General features: G+C 48.4%; 1 protein-coding gene across 1 annotated transcript; it reads left to right on the top strand.

Annotated features, from left to right (window-relative positions):
• Positions 1–899: 899 nt before the first annotated feature.
• ACER1 (alkaline ceramidase 1) lies at positions 900–24838 on the top strand. The gene is made up of 6 exons (XM_040242085.1): positions 900–1051; positions 18411–18525; positions 18606–18747; positions 19676–19813; positions 22723–22860; positions 23315–24838. The coding sequence occupies exons 1-6, from the start codon at positions 959–961 to the stop codon at positions 23481–23483; spliced, it is 795 nt and encodes a 264-aa protein (XP_040098019.1). The 5' UTR covers positions 900–958; the 3' UTR covers positions 23484–24838.
• Positions 24839–25662: the final 824 nt, after the last annotated feature.

The raw sequence follows: 25662 nt of genomic DNA, 5'->3' as shown, positions 1-25662 counted from the left end.
CCTCACCAAAAAATGTTCTCCCTAAGGAAATGCTATATCAGCTTATTAAATCTTCACAGAATCCCTAAGAGGGAAGTTCTGTTATTTCTCATCTCACAGGTGAGAAAACTGAGGCTCAAAGAAGTGAATTCACTTGCCCATGGTCACACAGCTTAGGAATGGGAGGAACTCAGAATTCAAACTCAAGTCTGTCTGACTCTCAAACCAGAGGTTTCTGCAGCCCTGGGAAGTCAGGCCTGGGAACCCCAGGCCTGGAACTCCACAGTCCCTCCCAAAACTCAGACCCTCCAGGTATCTGCGGTCTCGTCTGCCCAAGAGAAATGGTTTCAATACAGCCCAGTCTCCCATAGCTCAGATGGGAAGACTGGGCCCCTCAAAGGAGGTCATATCACCGAAGGCCCCCAAGGGAGCTGAGTAGAGTCAGTTGGGGCAGGTGTGCAGCTCTTGGCCTGGATCTGGGAGGCTGTGGTGTGTAGCTTTGGCAGCGTCTGGGTAGTGGTTAGAAGCTTGGAGTCAGGAGCCTGCTTATGTGCACATCTTGGTGGCCTCACCTTGCATGCTCTGTGCAAAGGACTTTGCCGTCTGCCTCACTTTGCCCATCTGTAAAGTGAGGATGGTGATCTAACATCACCAGTATTTAAAATTACTGTTCCAAGGAACAGTCTCCCTAACTCCCACTCCTAGGGAGCAGGGAGGGGAGGCCCCTTTCCCACTCCCCCTTGCCCTCCCTGGATGATGCCAGCCCCTCGGCTTATGCCCAGGGCAGCTGCCACCACTTCACAGGCAGGCTGTCCCTGGTATAACCAGGGAGCCGTCCAGCAGGTTTTTCCTCCTCTCGACCTGCCTGCCGCAGGGCACCCCGCCATCCTCTCCCCGCCTTGGCTGGGCCTGTCCCTCTGTAGGCGCAGATGCTGCTCTCTGCCAGACGCAGCCAGCGGGCGGCAGGTGAGGTGTCGAGATGCCCAGCATCTTCGCCTACCAGAGCTCCGAGGTGGACTGGTGTGAGCCCAACTTCCAGTACTCACAGCTGGTGGCCGAGTTCTACAACACGGTGAGGGGCCGGGTGGGAGGGCTGGCAGGACAGTCTCAGCTGACAGGGGTTCAAGCCCCAGCTCCTCCACCTCCTTGCTGGGAAATCCTGCTCCAGTGGCCTGTCTCTCTGGGCCTCGGTTTGCTCATCTGTTAGGCAAGGCTTGCCTTGTTGGCTTTCATTCACTAAACTGTCTCTGTTTGACATGAGCCTCGCCATAGTGACCTGAAAAAAGAACCCTCTCTGCCCTCCTGGAGTGGAGGATACAGAGGCTGCTCCAGGCATTCATAAGCCAGGGTGATGGTGCTGTAAAGGGAGGTGCAAAGGCGGCTTCAGAGAAGCCGAGAGGTAGCTTCTGGGCCAGTGGTGGAGGGATGGGTCAGAGAGGACTTCCTGGAGCAGGTGTCTACTTCATTCTTAGCTGTACTCTCAGCCCAGGGTGACTAAATCATCTCGGTTTACTGGGACTGTCTTGGCTTCAGCGCCGTAAGTCTTGTGTCAGGATACCCTTCAGTTTCAGGTATAACAGGATGACTGGTCATCCTTTCCCCGGCTCTTGCCATGGGGGCACAGCAGAAGAGCTCAAAAATCCTGTGTCAATGGCAATGGCATTTAACTGAAGGTTGAAAGCTGTGAGTGACCAAAGACACGTGCAGCTATGCTATCCTGTGTGGGCTGCTGGGGACATTTTCTGGAGCCCCCAGGATGGTGGGTAATGAGGAAACATCCTTTACTCTGTGCCCTGCACACAGTACATGCTCAATAAATGATGAGCATGCAATCTTGCACGTAATGGCCTTTATCGAGCACTGACTGTGTGCCAGGCATCATCCTAAATATTTTGCCTGAAAAACCCCATTTAATCTTCCCTGGGAATTAGGCACCACATATAAAGATCCCCAAGAGGAGGGCATGGCAACCCACTCCAGTATTCTTGCCTGAAAAATCCCATGGACAGAAGATCCTGATGGGCTATAGTCCATGGGGTTGCAAAGAGTCGGACATGACTGAAGCAAATTAGCACATATGCATAGTATATAGAGTTCGTTAATCCCATTTTCCAGGTGATGAAATAGGCATCCAGGGAGACTGAAGGATATGCCCAGGGTCACCCTCGTACTCAGAGGTGGGATTTGACCTTGACACATGCAGGAGAGGTTTTTTTCTTGGAGAGGGGGAAGCTCAGTGCCACAATACCCAAGTTGCTCTGACTCTGTTACCTTTGACCTCACCACTTTCCAGAGCTGGAGCATGAGAGTTTGAGAACCGAGGTGTCCCTGAGGTTGCCCCAGCTTTTGAGGTACTGACACTTCCTGGCCCTCAGTGGCCTTATAAAATGGGAGGGGGCTGAATATGCCAATGCCTAGAGGCAGAGAACAGGGTTGAGGATTCTGGAACCCTCCTCTCTGCATTCCCCAGCAGTCCAGAAACTTCCATCTCCAGCCCCACCCCACAGAAGGCGTGGAGAGAGGGCTGGCTCAGGTGTGGGCTGCATCCGGATCCATGTGCTCTTGTGCAAAATTCCCCTCCATGCTATCCTTCTTCAACCTGTCATTTTTTTTTTTTTTTCCCGCTGTGCCTTGGGGCTTGCAGGATCTTAGATCCTGGACCAAAGATTGAAAGTGAAAGTGAAGTTGCTCAGTTGTGTCCGACTCTTTGCTACCCCCATGGACTGTAGCCTACCAGGCTCCTCTGTCCATGGGATTTTCCAAGCAATAGTACTGGAGTGGATTGCCATTTCCTTCTCCAGGGGATCTTCCCGACCCAGGTCTCCCACATTGTAGACAGACGCTTTACTGTCTAAGCCACCAGGGAAGTCCCAGAGACTGAACCATGCCTATTTGCAGTGGAAGCACAATCCTAACCACTGGGCTGCTGGAGAAGCCCTCATCCTGTCTCTAAGTGTGGAAAATTGAATAGCCTGTAGATAACTTGCCAAGGCTGTAGGTCTAAAAAACGATTCTGGTCATGACACGTATTCAGACAGATTTCTACATCATCAGCATCCAATACCTGCCTTTCCAGATACTTATCAGACAGAAACAGAAGTTTCACCAGACAGTATTTGCCTTGGACATCTTTTTTGTTTTTTTCTTTTTTGGCTGTGCAGCTTGTGGGATCCTAGCTCCCCGACCCAGGGATCGAAAGCGGGCCCTGGCAGTGAAAGTGCCAAGTCCTAACCACTGGACCACTAGGGAATTCCTTAGGATGTCTTTTATTCTACTCAAAAGGCTTTGGCAAATAGATCAGGGCATGGGGAAATCAAATCTGAGTTGTTATAGAAGAGACTTTCTCCTCCAACACACTTCCAAGTTCCCTAACCCCATCACTATGGCTAATAAGGCATATACTTTGGGGATCCACAAACTCCTTATATATATACACACACACACACACATATATAATTTTATGTATTTATTTTTGGCTGTGGAGGCTTTTCTTTAGTTGCGATGAGCAAGGACTACTTTCTAGTTGCGGTACTCGAGCTTCTCGTTGCAGTGGCTTCTCTTGTTGTGGAGCATGGACTCTAGGGCACCCAGGCTTGTGTAGCTGTGGCATGTGGGCTCAGTAGATACTCTAAAGCACAGGCTCAGTAGTTGTGGTGCACAGGCGTAGTTGTTCTGCAGCATGTGGGGTCTTCCCAGATCAGAGATCCAATCCGTGTCTCCTGTACTGGCAGGCGGATTCTTTACCCCTGAGCCAGCAGGGAAGCCCTCACAAACTCTTTTTGTGAAGACCAGATAGACAGTGTTGTTTAGCTAAGTCATGTCCAACTCTTTGGCGACCCCATTATAGCCTGCCAGACTTCTTCTGTCCATGGGATTCTCCAGGCAAGAGTACTACGGTGGGTTGCCATGCCCTCCTCCTGGGGATCTTCCTGACCCAGGGATCAAATCCATGTCTTCTGCATTGGCAGGCAGATTCTTTACCATCTGAGCTACCTGGAAGGCCCAAATAGACAGTAGTTTTGGATTTGGGGGAGCCACATGATCTCTTTCAAAACTACTCAATTCTGACCTTGTAGCTAGAAATCAGCCAAGATGATATGTAAACAGAAGAACATGGCTGAATGCCAATAAAACTTTATTCGTGGACACCAAAATGTGAATTTCAAGTAATTGTCAAGTGTCACAAGATATTGTCCTTGTTTTAATTTTTGAAACCTTTTTTTTTTTCCTTTTCTGGGATGTTCCCCGACCAAGAATGGAACCCTTGCCGCCTGCAATGGAATCTGAGTCCTGACCACTGGACCACCAGAGAATTCCCTTTTTGTGACCTTTTAAAATTGTAAACATCATTCTTAGCACATGGGCCATACAAAAGACAGTGGGCTGGATTTGACTCAGGGGGCTGTAGTCTGCTTCCTGTTCATATAAGAAGTTTTTCTTTTTTAAAGCCCAAATAGAAAACAATATATATTTTTCTTTTTGGCCTCTTAAATCAGGAGTTAAAAATGAGTTGTTTTTTTTTTTTTTTTTATGAATGTGGGCACACTCACATTCTGCGGCCTCCTTTGAGCAAGCTGACAACTTGTGTCAAGATGTCAATTTACAGGGACTTCTCTGGTGGTTCAGTAACTAAGACTCTGTGCTCCCAATGCAGGGGGCCCAGGTTTGATTCCTGGTCCAGGAACTAGATCCCATACGGCACAACGGAAAGTTCAAATGCTGCAACTAAGACCCGGTGCAGCCAAATAAATAAATATTTAAAAATATTTTAAAAGACATCAATTTACAAATAAACTTTACCCCTGACCCTGCCATTGTACCTCTAGGAACTTTCACCAAAGAGATAATCCCTATGGCTGACAAAGTTTGTGTATAATGTCACCTCTGGGGCATTTGCAATGGCAATAAATAAGTGACTAAAAAAGAAGCCATAGAAAATTCCCGGTAGTTTGGTGGTTAGGACTGCGCATTCACAGAAGAGTGAAGGGAAAGTGTTAGTTGCTCAGTCATGTCAGACTCTGCGACTCCATGGACTGTAGCCCGCCAGGCTCCTCTGTTCACGGGATTTCCCAAGCAAGAATACTGGAGTGGGCAGCCATTCCCTTCTCCAGAGGACCTTCCTGACCCAGGGATGGAACCCGGGTCTCCTGCGTTGCAGGCAGATTCTTTACCATCTGAGTCACCAGGGAAGAGCACTTGGGTTTAATGCCTGGTTGGGGAACTAAGATCCTGTAGACTGCACGGCCAAAAAATAAAAAGAAGCATAACACTTTCACCCATCTGTGTAGTGCTGAATACATGTCAAAATACTAGGCAGCTATTTAAAAGCATGCTTTTGATCTAGGTATGTAAATGAAAGATGATGTAGAAGAAAAAAAAATTTTTTTAATATTTATTTATTTCTGGTTGCCTCAGATCTTAGTTGTACCCATAGGCTCACAGCTCAGTAATTGCAGCACTTGATCTTAGTTGCCCTTAGTATGTGAGACCTTAGTTCCCCAACCAGGGATTGAACCTATGTCCCCTGCATTGGAAGGTGGATTCTTAACCACTGGACTACCAGGAAAAGCCCGTGAAAGAAATTTTTAAACCCATTCACATGGATTTCATCACAATCCATTTAGGAGTCATAACTTGTAATTGGAAAACAGTGCTCTCTGAAGAATCTTTTGCTTTCTTGTTGATCTGCTGGAAAGGAGCTGTGAGCCTGGAGTTGGTAGATGCAGGGCCCAGCCCAACACAGTCAGGGTATTGAAGAAGGATGTGCTGGAGGACTCGGCTCAGGTTTCTGGAGGCTTCATGGAGGAGGGCACCTAGGAGTTGGGTTTTGAAGGAAGAATAGGAGCTCACCAAGGCTGGTAGGAGTCTGGGAAAGGGAGCAGAAGAGAAGAAAATGATGTGCTAAGTCCTGGAAGTAAAAGAGGGACAACCAGTTTGGGAAAGTGTGTCTCTGTGCCCAAAATATGGGGCCAGATAAAGATGAAGGTTTTTTTTAAAAATTAATGAACAAATTTTATTCTTGGCTGTGCTGGGTCTTCGTTGCTGCTCAGGGTCTCTCTCTAGCTGCAGCAAGCGGAGGCTCCTCTCTCGCTGCTGTGTGCACATGCAGGCTTCTCACCGTGGTTGCTCTTTTTCTTGCTGGGCCTGGGCTCTAGGGCACTCAGGCTTCAGCAGTTGCGGCCCGTGGGGCTTAGTTGCTCTGTGGCATGTGGAATCTTTGCGGACCAGGGATCTAACCCGTGTCCCCTGCATTGACAGGTGGATTCTTACCCACTGAGCCACCGGGGGAATGCATAGAGGAAGTTTCCAATACTGAGTTGGAGTGTTTGAAATTCATCCTGTATTCATCGACTGACTCATTATGCATTCAGCAAAAATGCTGTAAACCAACTTGTGTTGGGTGATTCCAGGTCCCAGAGAGGCTTAGAGCCCGCAGGCTGTGGAGGGGGTGGTTCAGAATTAGGAAGGGACTCCTCCCAACCCCATGGTTAGCTCGTGACTAAGGGAGAAAGAGGGCTCCTGAAGTAATGGTGGGGAACTATGGGGTGGGGTCTGACACCTCCATTTGGTGGGTGGGGGAGGGAACCTCGAAGCTTAAGGAATAAGTTAATGTTCTCTAAGGTGGATGGGTCAAAGGAAACAGCATATGCCAAGGTCTTGAGGTGAGAGACAAGAACTGGTAGCTGGAAGCCAGCACCTAGGCTGCCTGCCGGAGGGGGCGGGACGGAAGGTGAGAAAAAGGGCTAGTGAGGTTTCCAGAGGCCAAGACAAGGCTGCCAGGCAGAAGAGTCCATGCGCCATCGTGCGGGCACTGGGGAGCCATGGCAGACTTGGGAGCATGGGGGACTCCACAGTGTGAGGGTGGCTGGGACACCTGATTGCATTTCACAGTCTGGCCAGGAGTCTGGAAGTGTGGTCCAGCTGGGACAGCGTGTGGTGGGGGTGTGGGAGGGGTTGGGATAGGATGAGCATGGTGCATGGTGCGTGGGCCACCCCAGTGGGTGCCTGTTTGCTTTGGCTTGGTGGCCTCCTGCTGGGCTGCTGTTAAGTTGGGAGAGTTTCAAGTGGTGTAGGGAGATGTTTCAAGGCTCCCCATGCCCCACTTTAACCTCCAGAGGCAGCTGTGCTGCTGAAATTTCTTCCCTGGGATCCTGCCAAAGTTTCAGAAGCTCTGCATCCCATCCTCCCTAGAAAACTCCCTCCCAGATGCTCAGATCCAGAGCAGTGGGATGGTGTGCCTGCTGTGGGGAGCTGCATGGGCAGGTGGGAATGAGTAGGGCGAGTCTGGTGGGGGGTGGGTATCGAACTGATGGGGAGATAAGAGCCAGGAGGTTGCCAACTGCAGTGCCCACACCTCCATCAGCTTCCTCACCTCCTCTTTGGACAACCTTGGCATGGCTGGCCTCTGCAGTGTGCTAATAACTCCCGTCTCTCTCTTCCCTGGATGCTGTGTGACCCAGGCGCGAGGCCCGCCCCTCTCTGAGCACCTGGCTGTGACTGACAGGTCCCATGAGCTCAAAACCACACCTCCCTCTTCTGCCTTTCTTCTCCTCAACATTCACAGCAACAGCAATTTCTTTTCTTTCTTTTTTTTTGCTTCATTGCACATCTTGCAGGATCATATTAATAGTTTCAGGGACCAGGGATTGAACCCGTGCCCAGCAGTGAAAGCACCGGGTCCTAAGTACTGGACGGCCAGGGAATTCCCACAGCAACAGCAATTAATTCCAGAGCACCTCTGGTATGCCAGGCCCAGCAGAAACCAAGGAGGACGTGGTTCCTGCTCTCTCAGGGAGAGCAGATGCCATGAATAGAATAATGGCACAGCTGAAACTGATAAGAATGCCGCTGCTACATCCCGGGCCCAGACTCAGTAGGTCCTTCTGGATCTCTCTTCCCCTTCAGAGAAACAGGCATCTGTGACCCCCACCCTGCTGGCCTCCTAGAGCTGACGCCGGGGTAGATTGAAATGACCCCTTTATTTCCCTCTTCATTCATCGGAAACTGATGGAACCAGGCACTGCTCCAGCTCCAGGGACAGAGCGGTGCGAAAGCAGACAGAAATGCCTGCCGTCACGGGGCTGGAATAGGTCCTCCCCAGTGGCTCAGCAGGTAAAGAACCCGCCTGCAATGCAGGAGACAGAGGAGGTATGGGTTCAGCCTCTGGGTGGGGAAGACCTCCTGGAGGAGGAAATGGCAACCCACTCCAGTATTTCTGCCTGGAGGATCCCTTGGACAGAGGAGCCTGGTGGGCTCCGGTCCGTGGGGTCACAGAGAGTTGGACACGACTGAGTGTGCATGCATGGGAGGTGGGGTTGGTGTCCTGGGAGACGGAAGCGCTAAACGAGAGTCAAGGGTATAGGATGCCAGGTTGTGGTATCTGCTAGGGAAGAGAAACGCATTCATTCCTTCCTCCTATTCAGCAGATATTGACCATGGTGCTTAGTCATGTCTGACTTTTTGGGACCCCATGGACTGTAGCCCACCAGGTTCCTCTGTCTGTGGACTTTTCCAGGCAAGAAGACTGGAGTGAGTTGCCATTTCCTACTTCAGAGGACTGAGTTCCTATGCAACAAGGGGGTTTCTGTGGGGTGCTGGGACTTCCCAGACGGCTCGGTGGGTAAGGAATCTGCCTGCAGTGCAGGAGATGCAGCCTACTCCAGGGTTTTTGCCTGGTGAATCCAAGGGATATATATATATATACACACACAAAGAATATATATAAAGTATATATGCCTCACTACTTGTGGCATCTTAGCTACCCCACTAGGGATCAAACCCGGGGCCCCAGCACTGAGAATGCAGAGTCCTAACCACTGGATCACCAGGGAAATCCTTTTCCATGTTCTTTCCCATTATGGTTTATTATAGGGTATTGAGTATGGATCCCTGTGCTGAAAAGTAGGACCTCGTTATTTATTTTATACTCAGTAGTATGTATCTATTAATCTTACACTATAATTTATCCCTCCTGCCCCTCCCCAGCCATGTTTCTTGATTTGATTGATTTAACAAATTCTTCTGGAGTGCCTACTGGGTGCCCAACTTTAAAGGCATTGGTGACATAGCTGAGGATAAAACAGGTGTTTTCTGTCTTCATGGAAGTCACAGTAGGTGAAGTCGCGTCTTGGAAAGAAGTGTGTTTTTAAAAAGTATTTGTTTACTTAGGCTGCTCTGGTCTTCACTGGTGCGCATGAGCTTTCTTTGGTGGTGATGAGCTGGGGGGTGCCCTTCATTGTGGTGCACAGGCTTCTCGTTGCGGCGGCTCCTCTTGTTATGGAGCACAGATTCTAGGGTGTGGACTTCAGTAGTTGTGGCTCTGGGCTCAGTGATTGGGACTCAGACTTAGTTGCCCAGCGGCGTGTGGAATCCTCCCAGACCTGTGCCCCCTGCACTGGGAGTGTAGACTCTTAGCCACTGAGCCACCAGGGGAGTCCAGGGGCTGTGGTTTTAGCCCAGGATGGTGGGTAAATGAGAAAGGCTGAGATGAGATGGGGCGTTAATTCAAGTCAGTCTCCTTCCTTCCTCCCTCTCCTTCTTCCCCCATCTCGCTCCCTTTCCTCCTTCCAGCCCTAAGGAATCCAGCCACATCCACTTACCAGATACCCTGCCAGATTTTGATGATCCAAACAGCAAAGCATTCTAGAATAATAGCTGCCCCATGGCACACTGCGCAAGCACCAGGTGTATGTATGCACTGTTGACACATATTCTTTTTTTAAAAAAAATCTTTATTTATTCAGCTGCATCAGGTCCTAGTTGTAGCATCCAGGATCTGTTAGTTGTGAACTCTTATTTGCCACATGTGGGATCTCCTTCCCTGACCAGGGATCATACCTGGGCCCCCTGCATTGGGAGTGCAGAGTCTTAGCCACAGGACCACCAGGGAATTCCCCTGACACATATTCTTTGCATGTACTATTCTCTATAAAACTTTGCTGGGCACCTACTGCATGCCTGGCATTGTTCTAGACGCTGGGGGCTGGCAGCAGTGAACAAAACTTCCAAAACCCCCTGGGCTGGCAGCACTCAGTTCTCTAATCCTCACTGTGGCGCTCAGAGATAGGGCCTGTGGGGGTTTTTCTTAATACTTACTTGTTTATTTTTGGCTGCACAGGGTCTTCGTTGCTGCTCTGGCTTTGTCCTGTTGTGACAAGTGGGGGCTACTCTCTCGTCGCAGTGTGCAGGCATCTCATTGCAGTGGCTGCTCTTACTGCAGAGCAACCGGCTCTAGGCTGTGTTGGTTCAGTAGCTGTGGCCCACGAGTTGAGTTGCTCCTCAGCATGTGGGATCTTCTGGGATCAGGGAGTGAACCCCTGTACTGATAGGCAGATTCTTAACCACTGGACTACCAAGGGAAGTCCCAAGGCCTACATTTTATAGGGGAGGAAAAGAAGCACAGAGGCATTATTCTGAGGCACAGAATAACCCCCAAACTCTGACTGGATACCTGGTAAAGGGAAGGTCTTTGAGGGTTTTTTATTTCTTCCTTTGGCCATGCCAAGTGGAATGCAGAATCTTACTTCCCTGCCCAGGAATCAAACCCATACCCCTTACAGTGGAAGTGTAGTGTTTTAACCACTGGACCATTAGGGAAGTCCCAGGGACTTTGTTTCAGACACTGGTAATATTCTTGAAGGGAGGGTTCCCAGATGGCTCAGATGGTAAAAAAGAAAAAAAAAAAAATCTGCCTGCTAATGCAGGAGACTGGAGAAGACTCTTGAGAGTCCCTTGGACTACAGGATCAAACCAGTCAATCCTAAAGGAAATCAACCCTGAATATTCATTGGAAGGACTGATGCTGAAGCTCCAATAATTTGGGCACCTGATGCGAAGAGCCAACTCATTGGAAAAGACCCTGATGCTGGGAAAGAGTGAAGGCAAGAGGAGAAGGGGGTTGACAGAGGATGAGATGGTTGGATGGCATTACCAACTCAATTGACATGAGTTAGAGCAAATTCTGGGAGATAGTGAAGGACAGGGGAGCCTGGCGTGCTACAGTCCACGAAGTCGAAGAAAGTCAGACACAACTTAGTGACTGAACAACAACAACAACAACGATGTCCTTGAGCACACAGACAGTGCTGAAGGGGTGGATGATTGTTGAGCGAATGAATGAGTGAATGAATGACTGAACTGGGGTGAAGTCACCTTCTGGGGCCGGGACCCAAGCAGTCCAGCTCACGTGCGTGAGAGCTCAGGAAAGGCCATAATCTCGGGCGGGTGCCTCGCCCAAATCTTGGAGTCTGGGTGGGGCCGGTGATTGGGAAACTTGGGCTCTGATTCTATCAGAGACTCCAGAGCCACTTGGAGCTTATTAGTCACAGGCACCGCCCGTCACTGTGTCCTCATTCTACACACTCAAGGACATTCAGAACCCCTACCTTCATTCTGTAGGCAGCTGAGCTTGGAGCATAATAAGCCTGCTATTAATATCTCCTTCAACAATAACAAGAGCAGCAGCAGCCTTTACTATTTCTTGAGCTGAAGCCATGTCCCCAGCAAGGTAGCTTTTCAATGCCTGGCCTCATGCACCCCTCATCCCTTGCCAACAGCCTTCATGGTAGCATTGCTGTTGTTCTTGTCCAGTCACTCATTGTGTTCGAATCTTTGTGACCCCATGGACTGCAGCACACCAGGCTCCTCTGTCCTTCACCATCTCCCGGAGCTTGCTCAAACACATGTCCATTGATTCAGTGATGCCATCCAACCATCTCATCCTCTGTTGTCCCCTTCTCTTCCTGCCTTCAGTCTTTCCCAGCATCAGGGTTTTTTCCAATGAGTCAGCTCTTTGCATCAGGTGGCTAAAGTACTGAAGCTTCCGTAGAAGTCCTTCCAATAAATATTCAGGGTTGATTTCCTTTAGGATTGACTCGTTTGATCTCCTTGATGTCTAAGAGACTCTCAAGAGTTTTCTCCAACACCACAGTTCAAAAGCATCCATTCTTCAGCACTCAGCCTTCTTTATGGTCCAACCCTCACATCTGTACATGACTCCTGGAAAAACCATAGCTTTGACTATTCAGACCTTTGTCAGCAAAGTAATGTCTCTGCTTTTTAATATACTGTCTAGGTTTACAGTAAAATAGAAGAGGATCATCAAAACCTAGACAGCACTGATGGTGCATGAATTTCACTGGTGCATGAATTTCACTGGTGCATAAAAGGGGGACTCAGAGAAATTAGATGACACATCCAGGAAACCGGGGAGCACTTCTTTAGTCATCACCACACATCTAGTCCTCTTGTTTTTCTTTAAAATTTTAAAAAAATTTTTTATTTATTTGTTTGGCTGTAAACAAATTATTTATTTGTTTGGGTCTTAGTTGCGTCTTGTGAGATCTTTGGCTGTGGCATGTGGGATCGAGTTCCCTGACCAAGGGTGGAACCCAGGCCCCCAGCATTGGGAGCACAGACTCTTAGCCATTGGACCACCAGGGAACTCCCATCCTATCTTTCAAAGCATGGGGTAAAAGCAGACTTCAGAGCTGTGCAACCTTGGAGGAATCACTCCACCTCTTTGAGACTTAGGTTCCACATTGCCAAACAGGAACTAGAAAGCCTGGCCTTGATGGGTGTGTAAGGATTAAGAACAACCTGTAAAGTCATGTGCTCAAAAGATCAGAAAGTAACAGTTATAGTGCCTTCTATTCAGAACTTTCTAGATGCAGGCCCCTCGGCCAAGTATTTTTTTAAATTCACTACTGTTTTTGACTGAGCTGGTCTTTGTTGCGGTGCCCAGGCCTTCTCTAGGTGTGGCATGTGTGGGCAGCTCTTGTTGGGGAGCATGGGCTCTAGGTATATGGGCTCAGTTAACTTGGTGCCACTCAAATTAGTTGCCCCTCAGCATGTGGGATCTTCGAGGACCAGGGATTGAACCCATGTCCTCTGCATTGGCAGGTGGAGTCCTAATCACTGGGCCACCAGGGATGTCCTTGCCAAGTGTTTTCCCGTGTGTGACAGGTAAATCCATTTGAACTGTTTTGAGAGCCAGTCAATAGGAGATCACTCTCCTCTTTCACCTTCATTAAGAAACTGTTTAGGGATTCCCTGGTGGCTCAGTGGTGAAGAATTCCCTTGCCAATGCGGGAGACACAGGTTCAATCCCTGATCTGGGAAGATCCCACACGCCTGGGAGCAGTTGAGCCAGTGCGTCACAACTATTGAGACTGTGCTCTAAACCCTGGAAGCCTTCACGCCACAACTACTGAAGCCCATGCTTGGAGCCCTTGCTTTGCAACGAGAGAAGCCACTGCAATGAGAAGCCCGTGCACCACAACTACAGAAAGAGCCCAGAAGCAGCAACAAAGATCCAGCACAGCCATAAATAAATAAATAAATAAATGTTTTATAAAAAAGAAGCTATTTAGTTCCTCTTCAGTGTTTGGCATCAGAATGGTATTATGTGCATATCTGAGGTTGTTGCTACTTCTCCCGTCAGTCTTAATTCCAGCTTGTGATTCGTCCAGCCCTGCATTTTGCATGGTGAAATCTGCACAGAGGTGAAATAAGCAGGGTGACAATATATACAGTCTTGTCATACTCCTTTCCCAATTTTGAACCAGTCAGTTGTTCCATGTAAGGTTGTGACTGTTGCTTCTTGACCCACATACAGGTTTCTCAGGAGAGGGTAAAGTGGTCTGGTATTTCCATCTCTTTAAGAATTTTGTGTTTATTGTGATCCACACAAAGCCTTTTGCATAGTCAGTGAAGCAGAAGTAGATTTTTTTGGTATTCCCTTGCTTTCTCTATGATCCAACAGATGTTGGCAATTTGATCTCTGATTCCTCTGCCTCTTCTAAACCTAACTTGTACATGTGGAAGTTCTAGGTTCATGTATTGCTGAAACCTAGCTCAAAGGGTTTTGGGCATAACCTTGCTAGCATGTGAAATGAGTGCAGTTGTACAGTTGTTTGAACATTCTTTGGCATTGCCCTTCTTTGGGCTTGGAATGAAAATTGACCTTTTCCAGTCCTGTGGCCACTGCTGAGTTTTCCAAATTTGCTGACATACTGAGTGCAGCACTTTAACACCAGCATATTTTAGGATTTAAAATAGCTCATCTGGAGTTCCCTCACCTCTACTAGCTTCGTTCATAGTAATGCTTCCTAAAGCCCACTTGCTTCACACTGTAGAACGTTTGACTCCACACCATCGTGGTTATCTGGGTCATTCAGTAAGACTTTTTTGTACTATATTCTGGCTCCTGAGGTTATAATGGAGAAGGCAGAAGCCTCAATCCCTATTCTCAAGACTAGATGTAGCAGGAGACCCAGATAGTTCTAGAACAGCAAGACCAGGGTCAGGAACATGGGACTGCATGGGACACAAAGGAAGACCACCCTGACCCTGCCTTGTGGTCTTAGGAAGGCTTTAGGAAGAAAGCAATCCCCAGGCTAAATACAGAGTAGTTGGGCTGGCAAAGAGGGCTACATGGAAATGAGAGCCTTACAGGCAGTGGGAAGAGTCTGTGAAAACTCCGGGAGGTAAGAAGTAAAGTAAGACTCCTTTGGAGGAGCTGAGTTATTATTTCCACCCAGATTGTACAGTTGAAGGTGGGGAAAGGTAGCTATGGAGGGAGTGTGTAAGCCGAGTTAAAGAATCTAGATTTGATGTATGGGAGTCACAGATGTGTTCTAAGTGGAGGCTTAAGAGTTTGGGAGGCTGGATGGCTCAGCATCTTCAGGCACGCTTGGTTTCCCCAAGGGCTGGCATGTGGCTGGAGATGGAGGGGACATCAGATTTGTGTGGGGTTTTTGCCCATTCAGTATCCAGGGCTCCATTTCCCCTTCATCAGCCACCTGGTTATGGTCTCGGTGGGATGGTCACTCAAAGTAGTCTCCTCCAAGGATCAGATGTGGCCCAGGCTACACGCTCCAGACTTTTTTTTTTATTTGGCTATGGCAGGTCTTAGTGGTAGTGTGTGGGATCATCCATTGCAGCTCATGGACTCTACGGTTGTGATGCATGGCTCAGTGGTTGTGGTGCGTGGGCTTAGTTGCTGTGTGGCGTGTGGGATCTTAGTTTCCCAATCAGGAACTGAACCTGCTTCCCCTGCACTGCAAGGTGGATTCTTAACCACTGGACCACTAGGGACATGCCCACTCTCCAGAATTTGACGTTTGGGCTTGCACAGTAAGGACTGAATACAGTTGTTTTCGTTCATACCCAAAATTGTCCCCTGGAGAGATTGTCTATTAAAGGGCCAAAGCTATTCTGGTTTCTGGTTTTCTTGTCCTCTGCAATTCCTTTAATTATTGAGCTCATTGTAATAAATGAATGAATGAACAAATACATGAATAAATAATTTGGTCAGTTAAATAAGTAACCACACACGTGCACACACACACAATTTATGTTTATAGTTTAAATTCATCAGAATCATTTTCTGTTGCTTGCTACGAAAGAACCCTAGCTAATATACCACTGCTGATGGATTCATGGGGCTCAGCCTGTAGAGAGCTACCTTACCACTCCTGGGCTTATATCTGGAAAAGATAAAAACACGAATTCAAGATGCATGCGCCCATGTGTTCATAGCAGCATTGTTACAATAGCCAAGACATGGAGACAGCCTAAATGTCCTTTGGCAGATGAATACATAAAGAAGATGTGGGACATACATACAGTGGAGTACTGAAAGTGAAAAGTGAAGTCGCTCAGTCGTGCCCGACTCTTTGCGATACCATGGATAGTAGCCTGCACCAAGCTCCTCCATCCATGGGATTTTCAAGGCAAGAGTACTGGAGTGGGTTGCCGTTTCTTTCTCCGGAGTACTACTCAGCCATAAAACCAAATGAAACAGGACTTCCCTGGTGGTCCAGTGGTTAAGAGTCTGCCCGCCAGTGCAGGGGATGTGGGTTCGACCCCTGATCAGGGAACTAAGATCCCTCATGCCATGGCACAGCTAAGCCCATGTGCTGCCACTACTAAAGGCTCCACACACCTAGAGCCTGTGCTCAGCAACAAGAGAAGCCACTGCAACGAGAAGCTTGTGCACTGTACTGAAGAGTAGCCCCTATTCACTGCAACTAGCCCCCATTGCGCACAGCATTGGAGACCCAGCACAGCCATAAATGAATAAAATTTAAAAAAAAGAATGAAACTTTGCCCATTGCAGCAACATGGATGGACCTAGAGATTAGCATACTAAGTGAGGTAAGTCAGACGGAGACAAATATCATGATGTCACTTACATGTGGAATCTAAAAAGAATACAAGTGAATTTATTTACAAAACACAAAGAAAACAAACTTATGGTTATCAAAGAGGATGGATACACCAGGAGCTTGGGATTAACAGACACAAACTACTATATATAAAATAGATAAATAAGGACCTACTGTATAGCACAGGAAATCATATTCAGCATTTTGTAATTACCTATAATAGAAAAGAATCTGAAAAAGAACAAATATATGTGTAACTGAATTACTTTGCTGTATACCTGAATTTAACACAACATTGTAAATAAGCTATACTTCAATTAGAAAAAACAAACTAACCAAAAACCAAGACAAAGAAACAAACAAGAAGGGGAAAGAGAGAATATTGGAAAGATAGTGAGATGCGTTAAAAAATGGAAAGATGAGTTGTTTTAGGAAGGCTGGGACCCACAGTAGGTCTGCAGGATTCAGCAGATGTGCAAATACTGTCCTCAAGCACTCGCTTTTTTTTCCCTCAGCCTTGTCTTCTCATGGGTGGCAAAATGGTTGTCACATCTTAAATATCACAACAATATCCCAGGGCCTCTGTAAAGAGTTGTCAATGATGCAACTCGATCTTGGTGACTCCCAGGCTTTGTACCTGTTCCAAGTTTCAAACTCCTAAAAGAGAAAGCCTGATATCCTGCTTTGGCATGGGTATCTATTCCAGTGGGGTAGGGTTTTGTGATATAGACAGGGCAAGCTGGGGAGGAGGGGGATCTCTGTGTTCTAGGATAGCTGCTGTGAACTGGGTGGCCCTCCTGGAGTTGTGTTTGACCTTGTCCATTGATAAACATCAGAGACTTTTGCATGGAAAACAAGTACGTAGGTGGGACCCTGGGCTGGGAAACCAGTTTGCCAAGGCTGGGTTCTTAAATGGTGACCTTTGAGCTGATTCCATCATTGTCCCAGGAGAGCTTTGGAATCAGGAGGGCTCCTGTCTTGGGAACCTGTACAGGTGACCAGGACCTAGGCTAGTAGATGCTGACCTTGTATCAGGTGCATGACTTTCCCCATACCCACCACTGTGCTCTGTTTTTTTTTTTTTTTTAATTTGGCTGCTTCAGGTCTTAGCTGCAGCATGGGGAATCTTTAGTTGTGGCAAGTGAAATCTAGTTCCCCGACCAAGGATAGAACTCAGACCCCCTGCATTGGGAACTCAGAGTCTTAGCCACTGGACCACTAGAGAAGTCCCTGCTCCCTGTATTTCTTTTCTTTTTTTAGTTCTTATTTATTTGGCTGAGTTGAGTCTTAGTCACAGTCTTAGTTCTGGCAGGATCTTTTGTTGAAGCACATGGACTCTCTAGTTGTGGTGTACAGGCTCAGTAGATGTGGGGGCTTAATTGCACGTGGGATTTGAGTTCCTTGGCCAGGAATTGAACCCATGTCCCCTGCATTGCCAGTGAAAGTGTTAATTGCTCAGTCCTGTCTGATTCTTTCACAGCTCCTGTCAGGCTTCCTGTCAGGAGCTGTAGCCTGACAGGAACCTGTAGCCTGACAGGTTCCTCTGTCCATGGAATTCTCCAGGCAAGAATACTGGAGTGGGTAGCCATTCCCTTCTCCAGGGGATCTTCCCGACCCAGGGATTGGACCCAGGTCTCCTGTATTGCAGACAGATTCTTTACCAGAAAGAATTGCATTGCAAGGTGGATTCTTAACCACTGGACTGCCAGGGAAGTCCCCTCAGGCTATTTTTTAGAAGTGAGTCACTAGGGTATTGCACTGCCTTTCCTGTCAACAAGGCCAAGGCCAGTTCATGACCACTGTGTTTGCATTTCAGTCCATAGGAAGTAGAGAGCAAGCCTCAAGCAGCTTCTCGAGAACTGACCTGGAAGTTATAGTGATAGATTCACTTACAGTCCTGTCCCATGGGCTAGAGCAGATCACAAGGCCACAGTGAGCTGCAAGGAAGGCTGGGGAATGTAGTCTTTAGTTGAGTAGTTGAATGCCCATCTCAAACTTGGGGGACACTGTTGCTGAAAGGAAAATGTTAGTAGATAGTCTTCACCACGTGCATTGAATGAATTAATGAGCCCAGAGAGTAATGGATGGAGTAATGGGTCTACCACTGAGTGGTTGACTGGTCAGCTGGAAGATGGATAGACCCTGGGCCAGTTCACTGCCTGAAAGATGGCTGCTGACCAGCTGGGCAATGACTGAGGGTGACCGTGCTCGGCCTCCTCTGTCTTGACAGCCCCTCACTATGCTTTCCCCTTCCTTCTCCAGTTCAGCAATGTCACCTTCTTCATCTTTGGGCCCCTCATGACATTTCTGATGCGCCCATATATCCAGAAACGCTCCCGCTACATTTATGTGCTGTTCATTCTCTTCACAATCACAGGTAGGTGGGGACATTGGGACGGGGGGGGGGGGGCAAGAGGGACAACACCCTTGACCACCTGCCTTTGTCTCTCCCTCCAGGACTGTTCTCCGTGTACTTTCACATGACGCTCAGCTTCCTGGGCCAGATGCTGGATGAGATCGCTATCCTGTGGCTGCTGGCCAGCGGCTACAGCATATGGTTGCCTCGCTGCTATTTCCCCGCCTTCCTACGGCAGAACAGGTCGGGCAGGGGCCGGCCCTCTGTCAGTCCTACTGAAGCCCACCTATCCTTCAGACCCTCTTTGGAGTCCCTCCCCTCAACACCCCAGGACTTTTTCCTGACCTAACTGGACTTCTGGGCACCCCTCTTCTGAGCATACTTGGGAGCCCTGGAAGTCCTCCCCTGGTTGTTGTTCTGTCACTCAGTCATTTCTGACTCTTTGTGACCCCATGGATGGCAGCCCCCCAGGCTTCCTTGACTTTCACCATCTCCCGGGGTTTGCTCAAACTCACATCCTTTGAGTTGGTGATGCCATCCAACCATCTCGTCCTCTGTTGTCCCCTTTCCCACCTGCTTATTCTTCCTTTTATCCCACCTGGAGAGTTGAGAGCTTCTCCAGGGCCTTTCTGAGCCTACTTTGGGGTTCCAGGCGTGTACGTGCTCAGTTGTGTCTGACTCTTTGCGACACTATGGACTGGAGCCCACCAGGCTCCTCTGTCCATGGGATTCTCCAGGCAAGAATACTTGGAGTGGGTTGCCATTTCCTTCTCCAGGAGATATTCCTGATCCAGGGGTGGAACCTGGGTCTCCTGCATTGGCAGGTGGATTCTTTACCACTGAGCCACTGGGGAAGCCCAAGCCTTCAGGACCTCTCTCCTAGTAGTTTCTAGGACCCCTGGTGCTCCTTCCTTAATCCCACCTGGCTCATCTGAGACTCTTGCCTGAATTTACCTGGGCCTTGGGACCCTCATCTGACCTTTTTTACTGAGCCACCTGGGAATCTTAAGACCTTTTTCTGAGCTCAGTTGGGCTTCTCAGAACCCCTTCCCTTTTCTTATCCATCTCAGCCATGAGATTTCCATGTGACTACCCAAACCCCACAGGAATACCCCTCAACCACCCTCCCCCTGCCTGGCCCTGCCACAGCTGAGACCTTCTCTTCCTTCAGGTCCTGGTACGTCTCACTGATCGTCATCATCACCCTGGTCAGCACCTTCCTGTCCTTCCTGAGGCCCATGATCAACGCATATGCCCTAAACATCATTGGCTTACACATTGTCTACATCGTGGTCCAGGAGTATAAGAAGTGGGTGTGACTGCAGGTGCCCAGAGAGGCGGCGCCCCTTTCTCTTCCAGGAACCGCACCCACCCCCCAAAGAAAAACCTCACCATGTTCCCTCCCCAGGATCGTTCACCAGCTAGGGGCAGGACCAGGATTTGAAATCTAAGGCAGAGTTTGTCCTTCTTCTCTGAAAACCTCCAAACACACATACAAGTGGAGAACACTGTATCATATACCTCCATGTGCCCACTAACCAGCCCCAACAGCATGTTGCCAACCTGCATTCCTTTTTTCTTTTTCTTGGCCACATGGCACGTGGGATCTTAGTTCCCCAACCAAGAATGGAACCTGCACCCCTTGCATTGGAAGCTCAGAGTCCTAATCACTGGGCCACCAGGGAGGTCCCCAACCTGGATTCTCTGTCCCCGTAGATTTCATATAATGTCACCCATTAGTTGTTCAGGGTTTCACTTTCCTGATAAAAAATTATCGTTTTTAACCCATGCTAGGTCTTGGCAGGCTAGAGAAGGAACTCCCAAATGGGGCCATTTAAGGAGAGTTGTATAAAAGGGTTGTTTACAAAGAAGAGGGCAGACTGTGGGAGCATCACTAGAGATCATTTAGAACCCCTCTGTTAATACGGGACTCCGTGCTCATCAGGAGACCTGGGATGGGGAGTGACGGCAAGGAGTGATTGCAAGAATCTGGAAGGAGAGAGGTAGCAGAGAGAGTCTTCTTGGCCAGAGCTGTGACCTCCAGTTGTTGGTTACAGTCAGCCTGAGCCAATCCCAGAGGGAGGTTGTGTGGGCCAAATCCAGGATAAGGGCCAAGCCCTTATCCTTGGGCTTCCAATTGGGTAAGTCAATGATTTCCAGTTGGGTTGGCCAACAGTTTCCAGTTGGGATGGCCAATGGTTTTCATTTGGGTTGGCCAGTGGTTTCCAGTTGGGTAGGTCAATGGTTTCCAGTTGGGTTGACCAATGGGGAGCCCCAGCAAGGAATCAAATGGTGGAGGGAGGGTACTATTGGAATATTTATTTCCAGGTCCACATAACTCAGCTCCCCCACCCCATACCCTGCCAGCCCTTGAGGCTCAGGGCTGGCTGGAAAAAGGTAGTTGAGGATCTAGAGAGACGAATGGAAGATGCTTCCTTAGAATAGCATCTATAAATAATACCAGTTTGCACTGACCTTCCCTCAGTTTCCCAAAGACATCTTCTTGTGCTTCGTCTTGTTTAAATCAGAAGGCAAACACAGTCCCTCAGGTGTTCCTTCTTTTATAGCAGTCCTTTCCTCCTTCCCCCTTTCTTCATGCCTCTGGTTTGATAACAGAAGCTCAAAGATTTGTCCTGTAGTACATCCTGAAATTTGAATTTGGCCAACTGGTTCCTGTGGTGTCTTCCAACCTGTTTCCTTTTATTTTTTTTTTCCTCTGTAAATTAATAGATCTAGTTTTAGCTTTAACTCTTTTTTCACTTCATGTGTGGCACTGGGTGCTGCTTGTTCCAGCCCATTAAGACCCCATAACGAGTGGTCATCCTACATTTAGTGCCATTATGTTTGATCTGTGGATTCAGATGGTGTCATCCAGATCCTTCGTTATAAAGTCTTCTACAGACCTTTCCCCTAATGATTTCAGCAGCCATTTCATGCTGTCTCCACCCGTGATCTCCTTAGAGGCTGCAAAAGGGTGATTTTCAGATTCTATTATTCCTTCTGCATTCATTATCTGGAGTCCATCCATCCAGACAGAAGAATGTTTGCTCATCAACCTTGAAGTACAGTTTGGACAGGAAAGACAGGATTGGGCGTTAATTCTTTCCCTTTTGAAAATTAATTTCCAGAGCAATGAGTTGGTGCCTTAGCCATCATTGGTAAGGACCAATGAGAGTTTTTTTTTTTTTTTTAAGCATTATGAACTCATGGACATTTATCTCTGAAGTGTTTCAATCCACTGCAGTCCCTATGCTATATTTTTAACTTTTTATTTTGAAATAATTACAGGCTCAGAGCAAGCTGCAAAAATAGTACGGAGTCCTGTGTACCCTTCACCCAGATTCTCCCCACCTCCCCCAGAGGCAGCATCTTGTGTAATTACATGTGTGTGTGCATGCTAAATCACTCAGTCATGTCCGACTCTCTGCGACCCCATGGGCTATAGCCCACCAGATTCCTCTGTCCATGGAATTCTCCCAGGCAAGAATACTGAAGTGGGTTGCCGTTTCCTTCTCCAGGCAATCTTCCCAACCCAGGGATTGAACCTGTGTCTCCTGCATTGGCAGGCAGACTTTTTACCATCTGTACTCAAATTTTACCAATTCTTAGGTGTGTGGTTTTGTTTTGTTTTGGTGTTCAGACTGTCCCCTTTTAGGCTAGCAGGCAGGGCTTGCACTTTTACCCATGAAGGAGTTATTGCCTCATTAATATCTCATAAGCTCTTTCCCAAGAGACATTGGGTTAGTTCTGCTGTTGGGGAAATACATAGTCTAATCCTGAGTTGTCCCATGACATGGGACACCCTCCCGCACACATACACACGTATTCTCAGAGCCACGTGGACATAAATTTCCATGCACCAGCCCACAGGTGCACATACACTTATACCCCAAAGCACAAACACAGAAGGGCTTGTTGGCTGCGGCTTCTGTATTCTGATAAACCTGATTCAGACCCCACATACTGGCTGTGTAACCTTGGGGTGGGGTATGAGGCATACTTAATCTTACGTGCCTCAGTTTTCTCATCCACAAAATGGGAACAATAGCATTGCTGTGAGCTGTCCCCACGTGTTAGCATAGGTCTGGCCCCTCCCTCACCTTGCCCCGTGATCCTTCCCTCCTCCAGCCTCCTCTCCTGGAATGGAGGAATTTCCCATCAGCCCCCTGGGGCTCTGCCAGCTGACTCAGGCTCTGATCTCCCTTCTTCCCTCCCTAGGACCAATAATAAGGAGCTGCGGCATCTGATTGAGGTCTCCATGGTTATCTGGGCTCTCGCCTTTACTAGCTGGATCAGTGACCGCCTGCTTTGCAGTTTCTGGCAATGGATTAATTTCTCCTACCTGCACAGCATCTGGTAAGCATTTACCCTGTGGTCTCGGGCTCTAGGGGCTTCCTGGTGGCTCAGACAGTAAAGAGTCCACCTACAATGTGGGAGACCTGGGTTCACTCCCTGGGTCAGGAAGATTCCCTAGAGAAGTGCTTGGCAACCCACTCCAGTATTCTTGCCTGGAGAATTCCATGGACAGGGGAGCCTTGCAGGCTACAATCCATGGCGTTGCAGAGTCAGACATAACTGAGCAACTAACACTTTCACTTGGGTCCTAGAAGCAGAAAATCTCAGATGCCAGAGCTTGGAGCAGGAGCCTGGGGGAAGTGGGGGCAGGCACAGATACTGGGATGTGTGTATATGTCTTGGGGGTGTGTGGTCAGGAGATCCCTTTTGATGGCCAGGATCCAGGAGAGGTGGGGCTGGGGCCATCAAGCTGACTGCTGGGGCATCTTTTCCATCTCTCCACCTTGTCACCCAGGCACGTACTCATCAGCTTCACCTTCCCCTATGGCATAGTCATCCTGGCTGTGGTGGATTCCACATATGAGATGCCGAACAAAACCATCAAAGTCCGCTACTGGCCTCGGGACACTTGGCCCATGGGGCTGCCCTACGTGGAGATGGGTGATGACCCCAAGAGCTGCTGAGGTCCACCAGGGCTTCTTGATCACCAGACACCTACGCACCCACCGAGGACAGCGGCCTGAATTGGGAGACCGAGAGACACTCGCAGTTCTGCGCTCCGGCTCCCTCTCCCCATCATCCTGGTCCTCCGTGCCCCCATACCGAGGCAGGGGATGGACTTCATGACCTCTCTGTGCTTCAGTCTGATGACCCTGGAGCTGCCCTCCATGACCCGCCCCCATCCTCTTTCACTTCCTCTTCCAGCTTTACCATTTCACACGGCCTGTGGGGCTGGATCACTGAGGCACTGTGCTTCTGTGGCAGCCACTGGGAATGACATCAGGCTGGGGCTTGGTCCCTGGGCATCATATAAACAGTGGTGGTCACTGTGAGACTCTTCAGACCTGTCTTTGGCTGTGCAGTGTCACTGATACTTGGGATGCATCCTAGAGAATGGACGTGTTTTCTGGTCACCTTACACTCAAGCACGTGTGCTAGTGATAAAGAACCTGCCTGCCAATGCAGGAGACGCAAGAGACGCAGGCTCGATCCCCTGCGTCAGGAAGATCCCCTGGAGGAGGAAATGGCAACCCACTCCAGTATTCTTGCCTAGGAAATCCCGTGGACAAGAGGAGACTGGGGGCTACAGTCCATGCAGTCTCAAAGAGTTTGAACATGACTGAAGTGACTTCATGTGCATGCAGAGACCTCAGGGATCCTCACACGCTCCCATGTGCTCCCACGGACTTACAGGGCTGGTAGCGTTGGAGCCTCATGGAGGCCTGGACTGGGTGACATGGGTGCTGTGTGCTGTGGTTAGTCACTCAGTCGTGTCTGACTCTTCATGATGCCATGGACTGTAGCCCACCAGGCCCCTCTGTCCATGGGAATCTCCAGGCAAGAACACTGGAGTGGGTTGCCATGCCCTCCTCCAGGGGATCTTCCCAACCCAGGGATCAAACTCAGGTCTCCCTCATTGCAGGTGGATTTTTTATCATCTGAGCCACCAGGGAAGCCCATGGATACTGGAGTAGGTAGCCTATCCCTTCTCCAGGGGATCTTCCCAACCCGGGAATCGAACCAGGGTCTCCTGCATTGCAGGCAGATTCTTTAGCAGTTGGTACCAGGGAAGCCCGTGGTGGCTGGTACAGGCTCTCAAAGTGAGAGGAGAGAGGGAGGAGGGTGGTTTCCACAGTGGTTAAGAGCTCAGGGCTTGGAGTCAGGCAGATGTAAATTTGAATTTTGTTCCACTATTTCCTATTTGTATTTTCTGAGGGAAGTGATTTTTTTCCCCCTCTGCCTCTGAAGTTCAAGGACCTTGTCTGTAAAGCACTCCTTCCTTCTTTAGATTTCTGTGTAGATAAAACAAGATAACATATGTAAAGTTCTTAGAATGGGGTCTGGCAAACATCCACCCATCTACTCATCCTTTATCTGCCCATCCATCCATCCATCCATCCATCCATCCATCCATTCTTTTGAACTCTCCATTGAACCATCCGTCTATCTCTCCTTTAATTTACTCATCTGATCATTCGTTCATTGTTTTGCTCTTTTATTTATTATCTGTCTTTTTATCTACCATTTATTTATTAATGTATCACTCATTCGTTCAACCATCCGCACATCGATCTATTCATCCATCCATGCATATATTATTCATCCTTCCATCATCCATTATTCTTATATCTATTCCTGTATCCAACTGTTAACCATCCTTCATCCATCCATCTATCCACTTCATGCATCCATATAGTCATCTTTTCCCCATCCATTAATCATTATTCTTCCAGCCATCCATGTATTCAACTGTTAACCATCCTTCATCCATCCATCCATATTCAGCCATCTTTTCACTTATCCATCCAATTCATTCAATCACCCTTCCATTCATCTATTTCCCTACCTGTTCATTCCTTCCTTCCTTCAGTCACTCATTCATCTCTTCAACAACTGTATGCTGAATTCCTACTATATGTTTGACACCAGTCCAAGACAACAAAAACATGCAAAGTACCTGCCCTAATGAGGAGGCACACATTAGATAAATATAAAGGAGGCAATTGCAGTCACGGATGGGTGAAAAAGATAAAGCACAGTGATGTTCTCAAAGACCATGCCCTTTCATATGGGTGATCAGTTGGGACGTGCACTTTCCAGCTGAGCCCTCAGTGAGGAGGGAAGCAGCCATACCTAGAGCTG

Source organism: Oryx dammah, unplaced genomic scaffold (assembly GCF_014754425.2).
Source record: "Oryx dammah isolate SB20612 unplaced genomic scaffold, SCBI_Odam_1.1 HiC_scaffold_5, whole genome shotgun sequence".
NCBI classification, from domain to species: Eukaryota; Metazoa; Chordata; class Mammalia; order Artiodactyla; family Bovidae; genus Oryx; species Oryx dammah.
This window is presented reverse-complemented; position numbering and strand designations above follow the sequence as displayed.